The 18,705-nt window shown below is 38.6% G+C and overlaps 1 protein-coding gene across 4 annotated transcripts in view; it reads left to right on the forward strand.

Annotated features, from left to right (window-relative positions):
- MAP7D3 (MAP7 domain containing 3) overlaps positions 1-18,705 on the forward strand; it is a 35,756-nt gene that overhangs the window by 3,209 nt on the left and 13,842 nt on the right. For 2 of the 4 annotated variants that reach the window (XM_067724464.1, XM_067724467.1), the window contains exons 2-10: positions 3,054-3,152; positions 3,246-3,329; positions 4,555-4,718; positions 7,604-7,715; positions 8,215-8,313; positions 11,385-11,474; positions 15,704-16,350; positions 16,899-17,029; positions 17,291-17,499. In XM_067724464.1, the coding sequence (XP_067580565.1) occupies positions 3,054-3,152; positions 3,246-3,329; positions 4,555-4,718; positions 7,604-7,715; positions 8,215-8,313; positions 11,385-11,474; positions 15,704-16,350; positions 16,899-17,029; positions 17,291-17,499 (1,635 nt within the window). The remainder of the gene's footprint in view (positions 1-3,053; positions 3,153-3,245; positions 3,330-4,554; positions 4,719-7,603; positions 7,716-8,214; positions 8,314-11,384; positions 11,475-15,703; positions 16,351-16,898; positions 17,030-17,290; positions 17,500-18,705) is intronic. The other 2 variants (XM_067724466.1, XM_067724465.1) reach the window with 2 other exon arrangements.

Consider the following 18,705-nt stretch of genomic DNA (forward strand, 5'->3'; position numbering starts at 1 on the left):
GCTTTTCTTAGCCACAGCATAACAGTGCTTACTTTAGAGGAAAAAAAAAGTAAATGCTTTATTTTAAAATATTTCCATTGCTGTATTTCCAAAGTATATTTTAAACCAAAGCCTGTATATTTCATTTACTTATTGTTGAATAAATTTTATACATTTAGATCTTAATTCCTTCATTGTGATATTTTAAAAAGAAGTAACCTTAGAAGTAGCTGAGGTGGGAATATTAAACTAAGTCATATAAAGGTTGATGTGGGTTTTGTACAGTCTGGTCCTTGATAATTACATAATGTTTCAAAGTTAAGTTGCTTCTTAATCTACAATTAAGTTCTGGTTTTACCAGTTGCTACCTGTGTGATCTGGGAAAGTTATGTTTAGCCTCAGTTTTCTCATCTGTAAAATAAGGAGGGGAAAATAATAATATCCACTTTATAGGATTGTTATGAGAATTAAATGAGGTAATAACCAATGAAAACAACTTCATAAATGGTGGTATACATTATTTGTTATGGCAGATTTTTGGAAATACAGATTAAGATTCATAATTCAGTTTTAGTAATAAACTCTACATGTTTTCTTATGTAATCTCCAGGCAAAAGGTAACTTTTAACTTTAATTTTGGACTTAGAGTTAGTATAAGAACTATAGAAGTACTCTATTGCACCTGTTACTTTAAAGTGAATTAAGTAAATTCTCTCATTGAATGGAGTTGAATAAAATGTTCATTTTGTTAAGTCCAGACATAAAGGCTTTCTCCCATTGTTTGGACATTTTTAGAGCCTGTTCTTTTGGTGAATGTATTTCTTGCCAGTAGGAATTTGGACGTAAAGATCTAAAAATAAGTTTTGAGGGGACTTCCCTGGCGGTCTAGTGGTTAGGACTCAGTGCTTTCACTGCCGTGGCCCGGGTTCAATCCCTGGTCGGGGAACTGAGATCCCTCAAGTGGTGCGGCACAACCAAAATTTTAAAAAAATAAATAAAAATCATATTTGATATTATAACCTTTATACGATTTGGTTCGTTATTGCCATCACAGCTATTTCTTAGGTTACTTCTGATTAATAAGATCTTAAATCTGGTAAAATTGTACATTTTGAGAAAAATTGTCCTTATGGCCAACTAAATTATGCCAAAATATGGACTTTCGTTAGGATTTTTTTTTTTTTTTTTTTCTTGCGGTACGCGGGCCTCTCACTGTTGTGGCCTCTCCCGTTGCGGAGCACAGGCTCCGGACGCGCAGGCTCAGCGGCCATGGCTCACGGGCCTAGCTGCTCCGCGGCATGTGGGATCTTCCCGGACCGGGGCACGAACCTGTGTCCCCTGCATCGGCAGGCAGACTCTCAACCACTGCGCCACCAGGGAAGTCCTCCTGTGCTTTTATATGAGAGTAGAAGAGGAGTTTTCAGTGTTATTCTCCAGCTCCTTCCTGAAGATGCCTGGTACTATGGGGCATTTTATTTTATTTTATTTGAAAACTTGTTCTACCTCTTTATTTTATTTTTTAACATCTTTATTGGGGTATAATTGCTTTACAATGGTGTGTTAGTTTCTGCTTTATTACAAAGTGAATCAGTTATACATATATATATGTTCCCATATCTCTTCCCTCTTGCGTCTCCCTCCCTCCCACCCTCCCTGTCCCACCCCTCCAGGCGGTCACAAAGCACCGAGCTGATCTCCCTGTGCTATGCGGCTGCTTCCCACTAGCTATCTACCTTATGTTTGGTAGTGTATATATGTCCATGCCTCTCTCTCGCTTTGTCACTATGGGGCATTTTAGATACAGCCATATATGGAATTAGAGTTCAGGGAATTCCCCAAGAACTTGTTTTTGTATCATCTTAGAATTTTAGTTTTTCTTACTTTCCCTCAAATTGTGCTCCCATACTCTTATATTTCACCCTTATTGAAGTTTATTTGCCATTTTCTACCTGTTCACACAAGATGTGTAAATTTATATTATATAATTTATATTTATTTGCTTGACATTTTCCTACCTAGAAAAATACCATCACATTGTCAATTCCTTGAATGTTTTCTCCACCTTCACTGTGCATCAGAATAGAGCTTTTAGCAACTGCAAAGGCCTGGGCCCCATTCTCAGAGAGTGGAGGCGGGGAGGGGAAGGCTTTGCTAATTTTTTTAAAAGCAATTTGGGTGACTCTCGTGTGGAGCCAGGGTTGGAAGCCCCTGACCTAGGTAATTTATACATGTACTCCTTATATTGGGCCCAATCTCTGAGGCTCTCACTGTTGACACTTTTGCATCCAAATTCAGATCCATAAACTCCAAATGTTTTCTAAATTCCCCCAATTTATGGTGAAACATTTTTCCAAATCCTTGCCAGCTCAGTTTTTCTAGTACTTGCTGTAATGTCTGTCTGAGGCATTTTTGAAAGCTATTAATCAGCTCTTACTCACCTACCAGCTCGTGCTGCTACTTCTACTGACAACTCTGTGCGCACAGATAGGCTGGCATGTCTACGGTAAACACTGTTAATTCTTTGTTGAATTATTGTTGAACATCATAGGTACTCATTATGTCTTTGCTGACCCAGAGTCTGTCATGATTTTGCCTTGTAGAAGAGATTCTGTCCTTTATCATCGAAGATACAATTGGCTGTGCTTTGCCACCCCTGGATTAGCTGTTCGTATTCTTTCTTTTTTAAAAAATTAATTAATTTATTTATGGTTGTGTTGGGTCTTCGTTGCTGCATGCGGGCCTTCTCCAGCTGTGGCGAGCTGGGTCGTTGTGGTGCGTGGGCTTCTCACCGCAGTGGCCTCCCCTGTCTCAGAGCACGGGCTCCAGGTGTGCAGGCTTCAGTAGCTGTGGCACGTGGGCTCAGTAGTTGTGGTTCCTGGTCTCTAGAGCGCAGGCTCAGTAGCTGTGGCGCACGGGCCCACTTGCTCTGGGGTATGTGGGATCCTCCCGGACCAGGGCTCGAACCCGCGTCCCCTACATTGGCAGGTGGACTCCTAACCACTGTGCCACCAGGGAAGTCCCACTGTTTGTATTCTTAATATCGAATCCCTTTCCTTTATCTCCCTGTATTTTAGTTGCTGCTGCTAATGCCATTGCTGAAGAAAGACGGAGTCAGGGTAGCTTTAGCGCTCTTCCATCACAGCCCTCAAATATAAAATCAGCATTTAAACCAGGTATAATTTCTAGAATGCTTTGATAGATGTCAAAGTGTTATATCCTTAAAGTTTGATATCCTATGTCTAACTGTATTCTTTCTTTTTTTTTAGTAATAGATGGATCTGTGCTTAAAAATGATGTAAAGCAAAGATTAGCAAAGGAGCGCAGAGAGGAGAAAAAAAGACAAGATGATGGTATATTTTAGACTTTTTTTAAAAAAATTAAAATGAGTGAATTTTACGTTAAAGTTATATATTTCCAAAGTGGTTTTACTTACTTTTTAATCTGTTCATATGATAGATTACACGTTTTACAGTATGTGCTCTACTGGATTAAGAGCTTATACTAAATGAGATAAAGAAGGTCCGTGAAAAATATCTGACCAAATTGTTTTATTTTTGAACTAGTAGTTTCTGTTAGCTTTAATTTTCTGAAAATTAAGGTATGAAAATTTCTTCAACATTGGTAGAAACAAGCAAAATGGGATTTCAGAAAAATGACTTAGAAACAAAAATGAGGAAATTCCCTGGCGGTCCAGTGGTTAGCAGTCTGCTTTCACTGCTGGGGGTGGGTTCCAAAACAAAAACAAAAACCAAAAAAACAAAAAATGGAGTTGCTAATAATCCTAACATGGATATGGTATCTTTCACTGATTGCTATGCTTTTCAAGTGTAACTTTGTATCAATTAGGATCTAAAAGAATAATCTTTCTACACCTTGAGAGAATACTTTTTCATCTATGTATTCTTCTCATCTGGCCCTGTAAATCCACTGCAAAACTAGTGCTCAAGTTCCTTCAAATAAAATAGCAATTGTCTTTGTTTTGGTGAGGAGCTGTTTCTTCCTGTAGCTCTTTAGAAGAGTATTTTACAACTTCATAGATGGCTCTCCAGGCTTTAGTGAGGGGAAATTTGAACGCAGGAAAGCATCATGCTGGTCAGTAATGTGGTATGTGCCTAAAGCCCACGAAGGTCAAACTGGCATGCTTAATATGGTCTGTCTAGATGAGGCCTTTGAAAAGAAGTTTCCTAGTAGAAGGGAAAAAAAACATATATTCTGGCCATGTGTTTTTTTTACATCTTGTTTTAATGTATAGCATATTAATCTGATGGGGTTTGACTTTAGCTCAAGTCAGCAGAAACATCACATGAAAGAAAACATTTCTTCTGAATTTGGAATTTTAGTTCGGACAGGAGAGTCATCTAAGCCAATTCAGTTCTCAGGAGTTAAACGAACACCCAGTGGAAATGATTCTTTAGTGGCCATCTCTGTTCACTTATATAATAAGTCTTTAGTCATTAGCACAGGTTATGTTATTTTTAAGAAAGAGAATAAAATATAAACTTTTTCCTTCTCTGTCTGTAATGTGGAAAATTTAAATATTTTCTTGGCTCTTACCTTGCATTTGGAATATTTCAGCTAATAAAGAGACACAACTACTTGAAAAAGAAAGAAAGTCTAAGATCCTATACGAAAAACAGATGGAAGAAAAGCAGCGAAAGCTGAGGGAACAGAAAGAAAAGGATGAACAACGGAGAATATCTGCAGAAAAAAAGAGAAACGAAAAGTTACAGGAAGAAAGGGTACATGTTTTTCTAGGCTGTTAATCAGATGATGCACTGTGTTGCCTGGTTCTGCAGTACTTTTTTCTTAGCCCTTCTCTGCTTTTACTGGAACCAATCCCAATTCTTCTTTCATCTTTCCTTCAACATTAGCACCTCTTGCCCCATCCTGATCCGAGCCTTGCACGTCCAGGGAGAGAACCCTGTCCACTTGCAGGGTGCCTGCGGCCTGGGCTTTGCTCTGAGCGGCTTTCTATCCTACAAAAGTGTTGTCCCATTGCCTAGTATTCACCTATCCACCGTCCCAGGGCCCCTGAGAGGCCCCCTTGTGACCCTGACCTGCGCTGCTTCTCACCTCAGCACTCGGCTCATCGAGTGAGTGGCGTGAGTGGCAGAGGCCCAGCCAAGCGAGAGCCTCGCACTCTCCCACGGTTCCCTGGCTCTCTCCTTTGCGCTCTCTCCCCCCACCTTCTTGTTCCTTTTTTTCCTCTGTTGTTCTGTAGCCCTGCTCTCTTTTCCTGTGGGGACTCTGCTTTGGTGTCTTTGGCACTCTGTTGCTATGAGTCACCGCCTCTGTCGTGCCCTCTCGTTCCCCCTCTGGCGCTCTTCATTCACTTTGTCTTTGACTGTTGTGTGGGCATCTGGCTGCCTGTCTCAATCTGTATGATTCTCTGTGGCTCCAAGTTGTTCCCCTGTAGGTTGTTCCACAGCTCTCCTGAGTGTCCTTGGCTCCTTCTGAATTCACATGTTCTGTCCTGTTCCTCGCTGTCATTCCCTCTTTTCTTTGTTCCAGTGACTCTCAAGTGTCCCTGAGTGAGCCTTGGTCTGTCTTTGGCTCTCTGTCTGACTGACTGACCTTTTTCTGCCCGAGGCACCTCCCTTTTCTTTCTGCTTTCTTTGTCTTAGCTTCTCCCTCTTTTCTCTCCCCATCTTTATAGAGTTTCTGCCTCTCTCAGTATATGGGTTTTTATCTCCCTCTCTTTTTTTTCTGTTGGTCCAATTTTAAAATGTTTTTCCCTCTCCTTTTCTCTTTGGTTTCATTTCTCCCTAAGAGCCCCCTTCTCTGTGGTGCTCGCTTTTCCTCCTAATTTTTGCACACAGTTGGCTCTTGCAAATGCCTCACCCCCCAGCCCTTACCCCCATTGGCGAATCTTCCTTATTCTAGGACTATTCCTGTGCTGTTTCTTCCCTGTCCATGGTCCACTAGCACCTTCTCTGTCTTTTTTTTCCTTCTAGCACATTCCAGTATTTAATGAATTCTCATTCAGAACTTGTGTCACTCTCTGTCTTCCTCTGTGAAACATCTCCTTAATTTACTTCTCTGTGGTAAAGAGAGTGAAGGCCAGAGAGACTGAACTAGGTAAAGAGAGAACCAAAGAAAGTAAAATAGAAAACTGTGCACAGAGTCGGGGAGGGTCCCTGGAGGAGAGAGAGTCCTGGGGACTGGGAGAAAAAAAGACAATCTTAGAGAAAGAGGAACCTGAGAGAGAGAACACCAAGAAAGAAGAAGCAACAAAATGATACTGTAGACAGAGCGGGAGCCAGAGACAGGGCAGGGGAAGAGGCCAGAAGACAAGGAGAAAGGGCAAAAGAGAACCGACCCCTGAGAGCCAGCATGGGGGAGTCCCAGACAGAGCAGGGACAGGTCGACACTGTGAGGAGGCTGCACGGAGGAAAAGAGGAGTGCTGAGGAGGGGCGAGTGTGGGCGGGGCTGCACGGGAGGCAGGCCGGGAGCTTGCACGGGAGCCACAGGTGCCTTCCTGGAAGGAACCTGAAAGAGCACAGAGGGTCAGCGCATCTGCAAACAGCAGGTTAGAATGCTTAGGAATCAGAGATGTTTGAGAAATACAAGAAGATTCTCTGTTTTTAGTCTTTATTATACTTTTTGGGTGTCTAACTAATTTAGAAAAAAAACTTACTTTCTGTTAGAAAATATAATTTTAAAATATTGCCATTAGATAAGTTTTATTTTAAGAATTGCAGTTGCTTTTCTCAGAGCATATGGGTGACTCTCTGTTTTCCTAGTATGTTTACCCTATTTGCCCTCAGAGAAACGGTGGGAACATCGTAAGGATGATGTTGCTATGAAACGATTGTTGTCAGGGAAGAATAGAAAACCTTCTGGCCCTGAGTTGATTTGCTTACCTGAGTATAGTCCATGGTATGTTACAGCACAGGGTGAGGAATAGATGAAAAAAGAAAACTGCCTCTCATTTCCAGCAATGGCCTTGTTTCGCCACAGTGTAGCATTTACATTTGTAGAGCTGTTATCCTGCCCAGTTCAAATTGAAGCTGAGGTCAAGACAAACACATCTCTTTAAAAATTTGATTAGTTAACGCCAGAATTTAAGATGTTACAAATGTGGGTATAACAGATGATCTGGCATAGATTTCACATATGTGTATTAGTTGATTTGTTTTTCCTGCCTCATTCTACAAAGAATTTAAGGTATATTTTAAACAAGACATACCACAACCAGATGAGAAAATAAGTGGTTGAGGGAATCAAGCAGAGGGGGAAATTAAAGTAAGAAAATAATAAAACATAAGGTATAATTAGCATACACCAAAGTGTACCACTCAGTCTTTGTATAGTTGCTAGAATAGGCTACACGTTTGGTTCTAAATTTCCTAATGATATAATAAGCAAAGAGGGAAGCACAGTCAGCTCCTTGATTCGTGTCCATAAGATTAAAACCTAGTTATTCGGGAGAACGTGGATTGATACCCGAGATGTATTGAACTTTAACTTTTTACCTGAGATGTTTCCAGTTCTATCTTTTATTTAAGAAAATTTGCCTGATTGGAAAATTTGGTAGTGGGGGTATTTTATAACCGACAGATCAAAATTATACTAATCAATATAATGCATATGTAAAAATTTGTTGGCGTTTTTTTTAAATAGGAGAGATTCAAAGCTGCCCTTCATCGTACACTGGAACGGAGCAGCCGTATTGATTATCAAAAAAGATGGTCATGGGAAGGCTCTACAACAGTGAACTATCAGAATAAAACTGGTAATTAATACAGCTGCTAAACTTTAAGTTCATTCATTTTCACATGTAAATATTGGCTACTAGTATAAGGTTGCATTTACTACAAAAGGTTTTGAGGTTTGTATCCTAGGTGAAAACACTGCCATGTACTTACTCTTTGGCATGCGTTTAAATTTGTGTCATGTGAGATCGCCAAAGGACCAGGTGAAATTTTATAGTAATTGTATTTTATCCACTATATCCAAAATCTTACCATTTAAACTTGTAATCAGTGTAAAAATGAATAATAATTGATAAGTTTTACACAGCTTTATCCAGTGCATATTTTAAAAATAGTCTTGTTTAATATTGATGTACTGTAAATTTTTCCTATGTGTGGACATAATTCTATACAGTTGCATAAAATGTAAGTAAAATTTATATAGTTTATGCTCCATAGAAGTACATCATGAACTCATTTTGTTTCAGCTAGTGATGCTTTTTTAAATATGAGTACAGTAAATCTTATATCTTTTCTCAGCCAACAGACATTCTGTATCTGCTGAAAAGCTTGAACAGGGGACTTCTGGATTACATAAACAAGTGTCATCTGCAAGTGCTCAAAATTCTATTGCCAAGAGTAAGTAGTTATTTCGTGTATTCTACTGAGTTTCAAACCAATGAAATCAATTCTTTATATGTATTTCCACAGTACCACTTATTTAGATTGTAGGACATTTCAGAAGAACACCACCTTGTTTTACAGTAGAGATGGTCATTACTATTCTGTATTTTCATCAGTATAAATACTTGTTTCTTGATTTGTGTACTAATCATATCAGATGGGTTTGTTGGGCTTAGGTAGCCCAACAAATATGAAACATATTTTGACCAAAAGACATTGCCATTAGGTGGTACAATAATTTATTTTAGAATTAATTCATATTCTATTTAACCTATAAATGAAATCACTTTTTCTAGGGACTAGACTGGTCATTCAGTTTTCATTAAGTTTCATGAATATTACCTCATTTAAGGAAAATAATAGCATATATATAGCAGTGGACAGGTTGATCTGCTTCACATATATATAAAGTTGACAGGCAAGTATAATTACCTTCCTAGTTGTATAGTTAAGACCCCAAGAAATTCGGTGATTTCCACTCCTCCATACTTATTTATGGTTTATATTTTAGTCATTTGATGGATGGATCATGGTATTTAAATTGTACATTCCACCAGCAAGTCCATGTTTTCCCCCAAAGCAAATAAAGTGGTAACAGTGTTTAATGAGAGAAGTATTGCTAAGCTCCACTTTACAACTCTTCCTGCAGGTAATGCAGTGTTCTTTAAAATAAAACAAAGTTATCTACTATGGATACTTCAAATACCTTTTGCTCCTAGTGTTTGCACTTTTAATTAGCGTTCCTTTTTTTCTTTTTTTTTCTTTTGGCTGCCCGGCTTGTGGGATTTTACTTAGTTCCTCGACCAGGGATTGAACCCGTACCCTACGCAGTGAAAGCACGGAGTCCTAACCACTGGACAGCCAGGGAATTCCCTAGAGTTCCTTATCTTTAAAAAAAATCTTTACCAGAGTGTGTGTCAGTGACCATTTCTGGCTTGTAGTACATGGTGCTTCTCATTGATAATTGAAATGGATTAGACAGCCATACCCATATGGAGAAAAAAACAGAAGTGATCTGGGCAGGAAAAAGACATGGCAGACATACTCCACATCATTCCCTCAAACTTAGCCGTAAGAAAAGAAGAAATACCACCTTTGTACCTTGTGAATTGAGACAAAGGCATAATTATAGTTTGAATTAAAAATGTTTCTTTTGTATTATTAGGTGCCTTGGCAGTTTTTTGAGCAATGCTGATTGCTCTAAAATTCCACTACAGCAAAAGATTCTGGACCTCATTTAAAGTATAATTAGTTAATTGTCTAACTTAATAGGAAAGATTTCCATTTTTGTCTAAATATTATAGTTTTAATATGTTGAAAAGGATTTTTGTTTTGTTCATCCTTACGTTATTTGTACTTTTAGAACTCTTACAGTTTCCAACGATGAACTTGAGAGGTCTTTCATTGTTTGTCAGTCTTGGTGCATCTAATTTTCTCTTGTAATGGTCCAATAAAAGTTGATCCACTTTCCACCCTTACCCTCAATATGCTTTCCCAGAGCACTTTTATGTATAGTCCAGGTTCATTCATAGATTAATGTGGGAGGATTTTCTTTAACACCTTGCTTGTCATGTAATTAATTTATTATTCACAAACTCAATCCTTTAGAAAAACTAGGTAACATTCATTGTAATGTTATGTTTATATACTTTCATTTTAATTTATTTTAATTGTTTCATAAGCATTGGCCATGTTTTACTATCTAATTGCTTGGAGGAATTAGCAGAGATTTCTTGCACAGACATTTATTACATTTTTAATATAATGAGCAAACACTAGTGTGTTTTCATTAATATGTGTGCCTGCTGTATCAATGAGACATGTAAAGAGAAGGGACAGGTGATGACTTTCAAGTTAATAATTAGTTGAATTGCGCTGAAGGAACAATTCCAAGTAACTTTTTAATATAAGAAGGTATGTGTGGAAGATACTTTATGAAAGAGTTTGCTTAAAGTTACAGTATATTGCACACTCTGAAATGATGAATGCCGTTAAATTAATGATTCCAATAATTTTATTGAAAATAAAATCAATATTGTCAGTGGCTTACCTTTGTAAAATCCCTTCAAATTGAAATAAAACCTGTTCAATCCAGAGAGATGAACATTTCAAACTCAAATGAAGTTTATAATCTAACCTGTGATATTTTAAATAGCGTTGCTTTAAATCTTGACTGATTCAAATAGTCTGTTTTTCTTCTGCTCACTGCTGACTTATAATAACTGTTCACACTATTTTGTCATTTCTTGCAGTGTGATAATGAGGGATAGGTGATTTCATCACATGGTCGAATTGATTACACTTCTGTGGTTCATGCTGTGCAATTACATTATCAATTCAAGAATTTTCACAAGACGCTATGTTGTCATACGTACTTTAATTTAGAGGTTCCCAAAAGAGAAGTTCTTCTTTAAAGACTTTCATCAGTATCCTGAACCATAATATTTCAAGTGAAATGGAAAAGACACAAAAGTGTCTTTTCCCATATGACTGGTTTGGGTTGATAAAATTGTGACATCTATACCAAATGTTAATGATCATTTTTATTTAAAAAATGCTAGTTAAGGGACTTTCCTGGCAGTCCAGTGGTTAGGACTTGGTGCTTTCCTTGCCGTGGCCTGGGTTCAATCCCTGGTCAGGGAACTAAGATCCCACAAGCCGCGTGGCACAGCCAAAAAAAAAAAAAAACCAAAAAAACCAAGTTAAAACTGAACTATAAATTACTTTAGTAATAGATGTTATGGACTGTGTCCAAAATTAAATGTTGTATATTCCTAATTTGGGAACTTTGATGTTGTCAGTATCAGATTTTCCCGCTTAATTTTTACTGTTTCCTAAATAATTTTATTTCACTTCGTATAACTTACTTAAAGAGTAAACTAGTTTTAAGTTTGGGCATGTAAAATTTCTGCATAATACTTGAAATTTAAATAAGATAAAAAATGTTTGGGAACGGGTGGCTCACCCCTGAAATAATATATATAAACAGCTTGTAAAAGGTAAAATTCTTTGCCCTTGATCTCCAGAAACAACAGAAAAGAGGAGAAGCTCATCTCTGAATAGAAGATGTAGCAAACTGCATTCATCTACAGAACAAGTGGAAGAAAAAACACCTGGTTAGTTATTTCTATGTACCGGTCTTAAATGGTGGTTTAAAAGCATTATATTTATGTCAACATTCAGCTGCTTGAAAAGCCATTCCAAAACATTGGAAGCCAAAATATCCCTTCTTTAACTAAAAAATGTACTTTGGTGCCATGCTTATTTGGCTGAAGCCAGAAGAGTCTTCAAATGAAATATATAATTCTGCAGTGAAGCTGAGGAGGTCACAGAATGTTGGTATAGACAGAGTTGTCCTGAAGCACTTGATTCCCTTCAAATGTTTCATCAGTTCGCACATTGAAGTTCTAAATTACCGGCAACATTTTGAACTTCAAAGCTTTGCTTTCTTGCTTCACAGCATAATCTACATCTATCCTTTGGGTGTGTTTTCACTGCTGATGATTACACACAAGATTTCCAAATTATTACTGAAGTACTTCTTTATGTAAAGTTGTTTCTAACACCCCCCTAAGTTTTCCCTGTTAAACATGATTTTCCTTTCTTTTCCGTAACAAACTGTTCACTTACAGAAGACTCTCCATTTAATTGATTCAGGTCACATCCTCTTATAACAAATGTCATTGTCACAGGGATCTTTTTTCTTTTTTTTATAAATTTATTTATTTTTATTTTTGGCTGTGTTGGGTCTTTTTTTCCGGACATGCAGGCTCAACGGCCATGGCTCACGGGCCCAGCCGCTCTGTGGCATGTGGGATCTCCCCGGACTGGGGCATGAACCCGTGTCCCCTGCATCGGCAGGCGGACTCTCAACCACTGCGCCACCAGGGAAGCCCTGTGTTGGGTCTTTGTTGCTGTGCACGGGCTTTCTCTAGTTGCAGCGAGCAGGGGCTACCCTTCGTCGCGGTGTGTGGGCTTCTTGTTGCAGTGGCTTCTCTTGTTGTGGAGCACGGGCTGTAGGCACGTGGGCTTCAGTAGTTGTGGCTCATGGGCTTAGTTGCTCTGTGGCATGTGGGATCTTCCCGGACCAGGGCTCGAACCCGTGTCCCCTGCATTGGCAGGTGGATTCTTAACCACTGCGCCACCAGGGAAGCCCCCACAGGGATCTTTTTGAACATAAAAATTTATTGGAGCAAGCTATTTACAAGATTTACTTTTAACAGAATAATTCACTCAGTCTCTTGGAGCTATTGGCAATCGACTTGACCAATATGACTGTCAGTGACATACATCTGGAGGAATCCATGTCAGAGTTGTTTTGTCATGTACAACTATTTTCTCCACGTGTGAGTTCCTCTGTAGAGACTCCATACATTGGGTATGGTTCTGCTAGATACATTACCTGGATTCCTGCTTTGGCGTTATTGTGGTATGCTGGGGCCTTTGCCCCTCTATTCAGGTATTCTTTTCCCTAACAGTGTAGTCCCATCAGGTGGCAGTTTTCAGTCCTGTTATATATGTGTGGCTCTCATTGCCTCTGCTTTTAGGCTGGGAAAGTTATCATTTGCAGCAGTTCACATTGCTCCTTCTTGCTTTGCATTTATTTGTGAGACCTCGAATCAAATCCTTTCTGTTTTTTTCTCATCATTTAGTTTGTCAGTTATACACTAGTCTTTGGGAGAATAATTTAATCCGTCTCCTGTTCATCCCAACAAAAGCATCAGTAGCCAGGAACAAAAGTGCTGTTTCATTATTAATCTCTGGAAGCAGTACTCCAGGTAACAGGCATAGAGTAGAGTGCCTGAAAGTGTTAGTATTTGTGCTTAAAAGTAGGTTGTATCACTTAGTTTTCTACAGTAAGGCATAAAAATAATTTGAATCAATACTTTGCAAATGAGTGATTCTACCCAACATTTTATGTTGCATATTTATGATTTCTAGCAGGGTAGAATAGTTATCAGTTTAATTTATAGGATGAGATAGGGACCTTTGGTTGTTAAATTGTAAAACAGTGGGTTTCTTAACCTGTGTTTAAGTGTATCACAGTACTGTGAAAAGTACTGGATTTTAAAAATATAGAAAAACTTAAATAATATCAAGGGAGAAAGTGTCCTACTCCACCCTTCTTTTTTTCTTAAAATGTGGAAGAACAACATTGAATGGCTCTTTAGCTTTTAATTAAGAACATAAAGATTGTTAGTAAAATAAAACAGATCTTCAGGATTTTGTGGATTTTCTCATTTATAGGTTACATATCATGTTAGACATGCCTTTAGATAGTAAGTCCTTAGTAATGGAGAGCTCTAGTGCATTGTTCCCATCCTTTTTGTCTTTTTTTCTCCACTTTTTCCTTTCCAGAATATATCCCACCCCCTTTGCTTATTTTTATGTCTATATCCGTATGATTAGTAAACCAAAGTGCTGTCATAGACTTTGTGGTAGTGCAGCTTTACTTCTCTTGGTAATCCTCAACTTTGTTTATGCCTAGTTGTATGTGTGTCAGATTATTTTCTACCAGTCTCCCCTGAGTCTATTGTAAGGTATTCTAATTACTTTCATTTTATTTTAATATATTACTCCTATTAAAAACCTCAATATTTTACCTTAAATTTCTGTAGTTATTAGAAATCTAGTTATTATACTTACTCTATTTTCTGTAGCACAGTCAGTGTTAAATAAGTGACTGTTTAGGCACATACAAGTATGTAAGTAAAATGCTTTCTCTACCAAAAGTGAGGGACTAAAAAATAACCGACTCTTATATTTACCAAGTCTTTAGAAAGCTACCACCAAACACCTTCCTTAAAATGTTTACTTTAGGGAATGCCCTGGTGGTCCAGTGGTTAGGACTCCATGCTCTCAATGCCGAGGGCCCAGGTTCTGTTCCTGGTCAGGGAACTAAGATCCCACAAGCCACGTGGTATGGCCAAAAAAAAAAAATCACTTTATTATAAAGCAATAAATATTTAGTGTAGAAAATTTTTAAATATAATTTTCTATTATTCCAATACCCACTGATAACTGAATATTTTCTTTGCGTTTACATATTTTTTAATAGAATGGGATCGTAACCTGCTTTTGTTTAAACTCAACATATACTGTTTTCTATGTCCAAAAATTGTATATTATTACTCTTAATGACTGCCTTAGTATAGTCCAAGTTTTGTGTTGAATATTTGGATTATATTTAAATATAATTATTAAATTATATTATTAAACAATGCTGTAGTAAGTAATCTCATACATACATTTTCATTTATTTATCTGATTTTTTCTTCAGAATAACCTAAAAGTGAAATTGCAAGAACAAAGAGTGTGGACTTTTTATTTTAAAAAAATATTGATTGATTGATTGATTTGGCTGCGTTGGGTCTTAGTTGCGGCATGCGGGATCTTTGTTGTGGTGCACAGGCTTCTCTCTGGTGTGCATGCGTGGGCTCAGTAGTTGCGGCACGCAGGCTCTCTAGTTGCGGCGCGTGGGCTCTAGAGCATGCAGGCTTAAGTGCCCCGCGGCATGTGGGATCTTAGTTCCCCAAACAGGGCTCGAACCCTTGTCTCCTGCATTGGAAGGCAGATTCTTAGCCACTGGACCACCAGGGACGTCCCGAGTGTGTACTTTTTAGAATGGCTTTTGATACACTGTTGCCAACATGCTTCCCAGGGAGCATATACCAATCCATACTTCCACCAGCAGTGCATGAGGTTGCCTGGTTCCCAACATTAGTATTATCACTTTCCTCTATCTTAGCTGGTACCGGATATTAGGACTTTTGTCCATTTGTTAGGCTAAAAATATTTAGATTGTTAAAGCTGGAAGAGACCTTGGAGATCCAGCCCATTCTGATTAATGTCTTATTACAATTTTTAGTATGGGTGAGAAAATGCTTTTTTATACTCTATTTTAAAACGATCATATATAGAATGCCTTATGTAATCACCTGTAATGGTAAGATCCCTGGCCTTGGTGACGTTGTTTAGATTACTTTTAAAAAGCATTGAAGGTCTTGTAATTTTCTATGAAAATCATTTCTGAACTATAGTGTGATTAAAATAGAAATGGCTTACGGCAAACATCAGCTTTGGAGAAGCATCTTATTTTCGTCTGGAGTGGACTGTTTTCACAATGCCTCTCTTGGTGGTGGTGCTGCTTCTGAAGTACCAACTTTGCGATGCTTCTGTTCTGTGTCTGTGATCCATTTCAGTAAACATTTCTGTGTTGTGTGTAATCCCTGTCATTTCCTAATAAACGCAGTCTCTTTGTTTTTATATTGTTACATGGTGCATTTCTGTCTTCTCAAATTTCTAGCTGTGTGGAATTTCACTCTCTGTCCTCATTTACCTACAGGCATCCACAATATATTCCAATATGTAAACATGCCCCTGCTTAAGCACAGCAGTGATGAGTTGAAGAGTACCATAGTGCCTCACAAGTCAACAGTGGTAATACCTCCCCAGGAGAAAGTAGACACACCCTCCAAGACAAGCGTGGAAACGGCCCCCAAGGCGAGTGTGGAAGTGCCCCTGGAGGTGAGCGTGGAAGCACCCCCCAAGGCAAGCTTGGAAGTATCCCCCGAGGCAAGCTTGGAAGTATCCCCTGAGGTGAGCGTGGAAGCACCTCCCGAGGCAAGCTTGGAAGTATCCACCGAGGTGAGCCTGGAAGCACCTCCAGAGGCGAGCGCAGGAACACCCCCCACTAGCGTGGAAACATCACCTGAGGCAAGCGAGGATCTGTTCCTTGAGGCGAGTGTGGATCCGTCCCCACAGGTGAGCATGGACTCATCCCCAGAGGTGAGCGTGGACTCGTCCCCAGAGGTGAGCACGGAAGCGTCATCTGAGGCTAGTGTGGAAGCATCTCCTGAGGCGACCGTGGAAGCATCCCCAGAGGAGAGTACAGAAGTGCCCTCTGAGGCAAGTATGGAGGCGCCCCCCGAGGCCTCCCCTGCGGTGACCATGAGAATGTCTTCCAAGGTGAAAATGAAAGACTCTTCACAGGTTCGACAAGTGCCTTTCATTGAGAAATTTTCTATTAAAATCTGTATGTTTTGTTGTATAGATTATGATAGGTCAGATTTCACAACATAAGCAACTTCTTATTTATAGCGTTCTGTGATAAAATAAATTCACTTTAATAATTTAAAATTATATGATATTCGTTGTTGCAGAGTTTACCCCCCCAAAGCTGGAATATTGGTTAATTTTTAGTAGAAGAGACAAAATAAAGCAGTTTATATGAACTGTGTTTCTAAACTCTGAAGGAACGTTTTTGAGAACTATTGCAAACCTCAATTAGGATTTAAAAATAAAAGTAGGTTTTGAAGTAAAAGAATTCTTTTAAATTATTTCTATGACATGCTTGAATTGTGTAATATAAATTGTTAGTCTGGAAGAATGTATCTCTGTACCAAATGCTCATGCATGAAAGGAAAATTGGGAGTTTAAGGAGCTATAATTATATGTTATTCAGAATATTTTTCTCTTGAAAAGCCAGCTGCAAAAGGTAATGCTAGTAATTTCTTATCTGATTGTATTGATCTGTTCAGAAATCAGGAACGGACAAACAGGCCTCAAACCCGATTACGAAGAAGCGCCTATCACCATCACAGATACCGTGTTATAGATGGTCATCTTCTCCTACAAGCAGGTGGTGTCCTCCATCTCCCATCAGTGCTAGGTAAGTAGCTTATTTGCCACTGTTCCTGATACGTATTTTACCAGGATAAATTTCACATCAGTGTTTCATAAATAATTTAGTATGCATGGTAATGTAAATATAAAGGGAAGAGCCTTTAAAAATGGATTTACCTTTGTTATAAAATATCATTATATCATAAAGTCAAGACATTACAGCTTATGAAATGGTACACTAAAAATCATCACATATGTATTACAAAACCATACCAGACTTGCCCCATTAACGATTACTTTTTCCCAGCAGGCAAATCCAAAAGAATCGCCCCCCGTCACCTTCACCCGCCACGTCAAAACAGTCGACGCAGTTTTCTTTTTCCTGTGGAGTAATTCCTATGCAGCGTACCGTATTTGCACAAAATGCATTAGGTACTATTGGAATGAGAAATGAAGCCATCTCTAACACCATTAACAGCTCTGAGACTGCAAGCCAAAAGGATATGATCTGTGAAGGTGAGTTCGTTCACTAAGAAGTTCATTTCAGCAACACAGAAAAGGTAGTTTGGGAACTGTCAACGTCATTTTACTCCCCAGTGCAGAGAACTTTAGGAAGCGAACTTTCTTTTAAATAAAGAGAATTTCATCAGTCACGCTGGCACACTGCTTTTTGTTTGCTTGCTGGAACTTCTTACCCCCATTTTTGGAACTGATATTGGAAGTATGGATGGGTTGGATGAGTGCCATGGTCTAGGTGGTGCCTGCATTTCCCTCCAGCTCCGATAGTGGATGGCCCTAAGGTATTTTCCGTCCTTGGAGAGAGCACGCCAGCCATTTGTGGCTGAGCAGGTTTCCTTCAGGAGCTGTAGGGCAGTTTCCATACATAGACCATACATGTGTCAGGTCAGTATGTGGGTTCCAAAAAGTATCATATTGGTATTTTGCCATTCTTTTTTTTAATTGAAGTACAGTTGATTTACAATGTTGTGTTAGTTTCTGGTATATAGCAAAGTGAATCAGCTATATATGTATTCTTTTTCATATTCTTTTTCATTATAGGTTATTGCAAGATATTGAATGTAGTTTCCAGTGCTATACAGTAGGACCTTATTGTTTATTTTATATATAGTAGTTCATATCTGCTAATCCCAAACTCCTAATTTATCCCTCCCCCTGCTCCTTTCCCCTTTGGTAACCGTAAGTTTGTTTTCTATGTCTGTGAGTCTGTTTCTGTTTTGTTTTTTTTAAATTTTAATTGAAATACAGTTGACTTACAATGTTGTGTTAGTTTCAGGTGTACAGCAAAGTGATTCAGTTAATACATATATATATATATATATATATAAATATACACATATATATATATAAATATACATTCTTTTTTTACATTCTCTTCCATTATAGGTTATTACAAGATATTGAGTATAGTTCCATGTGCTATATAGTAGGTCCTTGTTGGTTTTCTGTTTTATATATAGTAGTGTGTATATTTTAATCCCAAACTCCTAATTTTTTAAAAAATTTTATTTATTTATTTTTTATGGCTGTGTTGGGTCTTCGTTTCTGTGTGAGGGCTTTCTCTAGTTGGGGCAAGCGGGGGCCACTCTTCATCACGGTGCGCGGGCCTCTCACTATCGCGGCCTCTCTTGTTGCGGAGCACAGGCCCCAGACGCACAGGCTCAGTAATTGTGGCTCACGGGCCTAGTTGCTCCGCGGCATGTG

This window comes from Pseudorca crassidens, chromosome X, assembly GCF_039906515.1.
Source record: "Pseudorca crassidens isolate mPseCra1 chromosome X, mPseCra1.hap1, whole genome shotgun sequence".
Classification (NCBI taxonomy): domain Eukaryota; kingdom Metazoa; phylum Chordata; class Mammalia; order Artiodactyla; family Delphinidae; genus Pseudorca; species Pseudorca crassidens.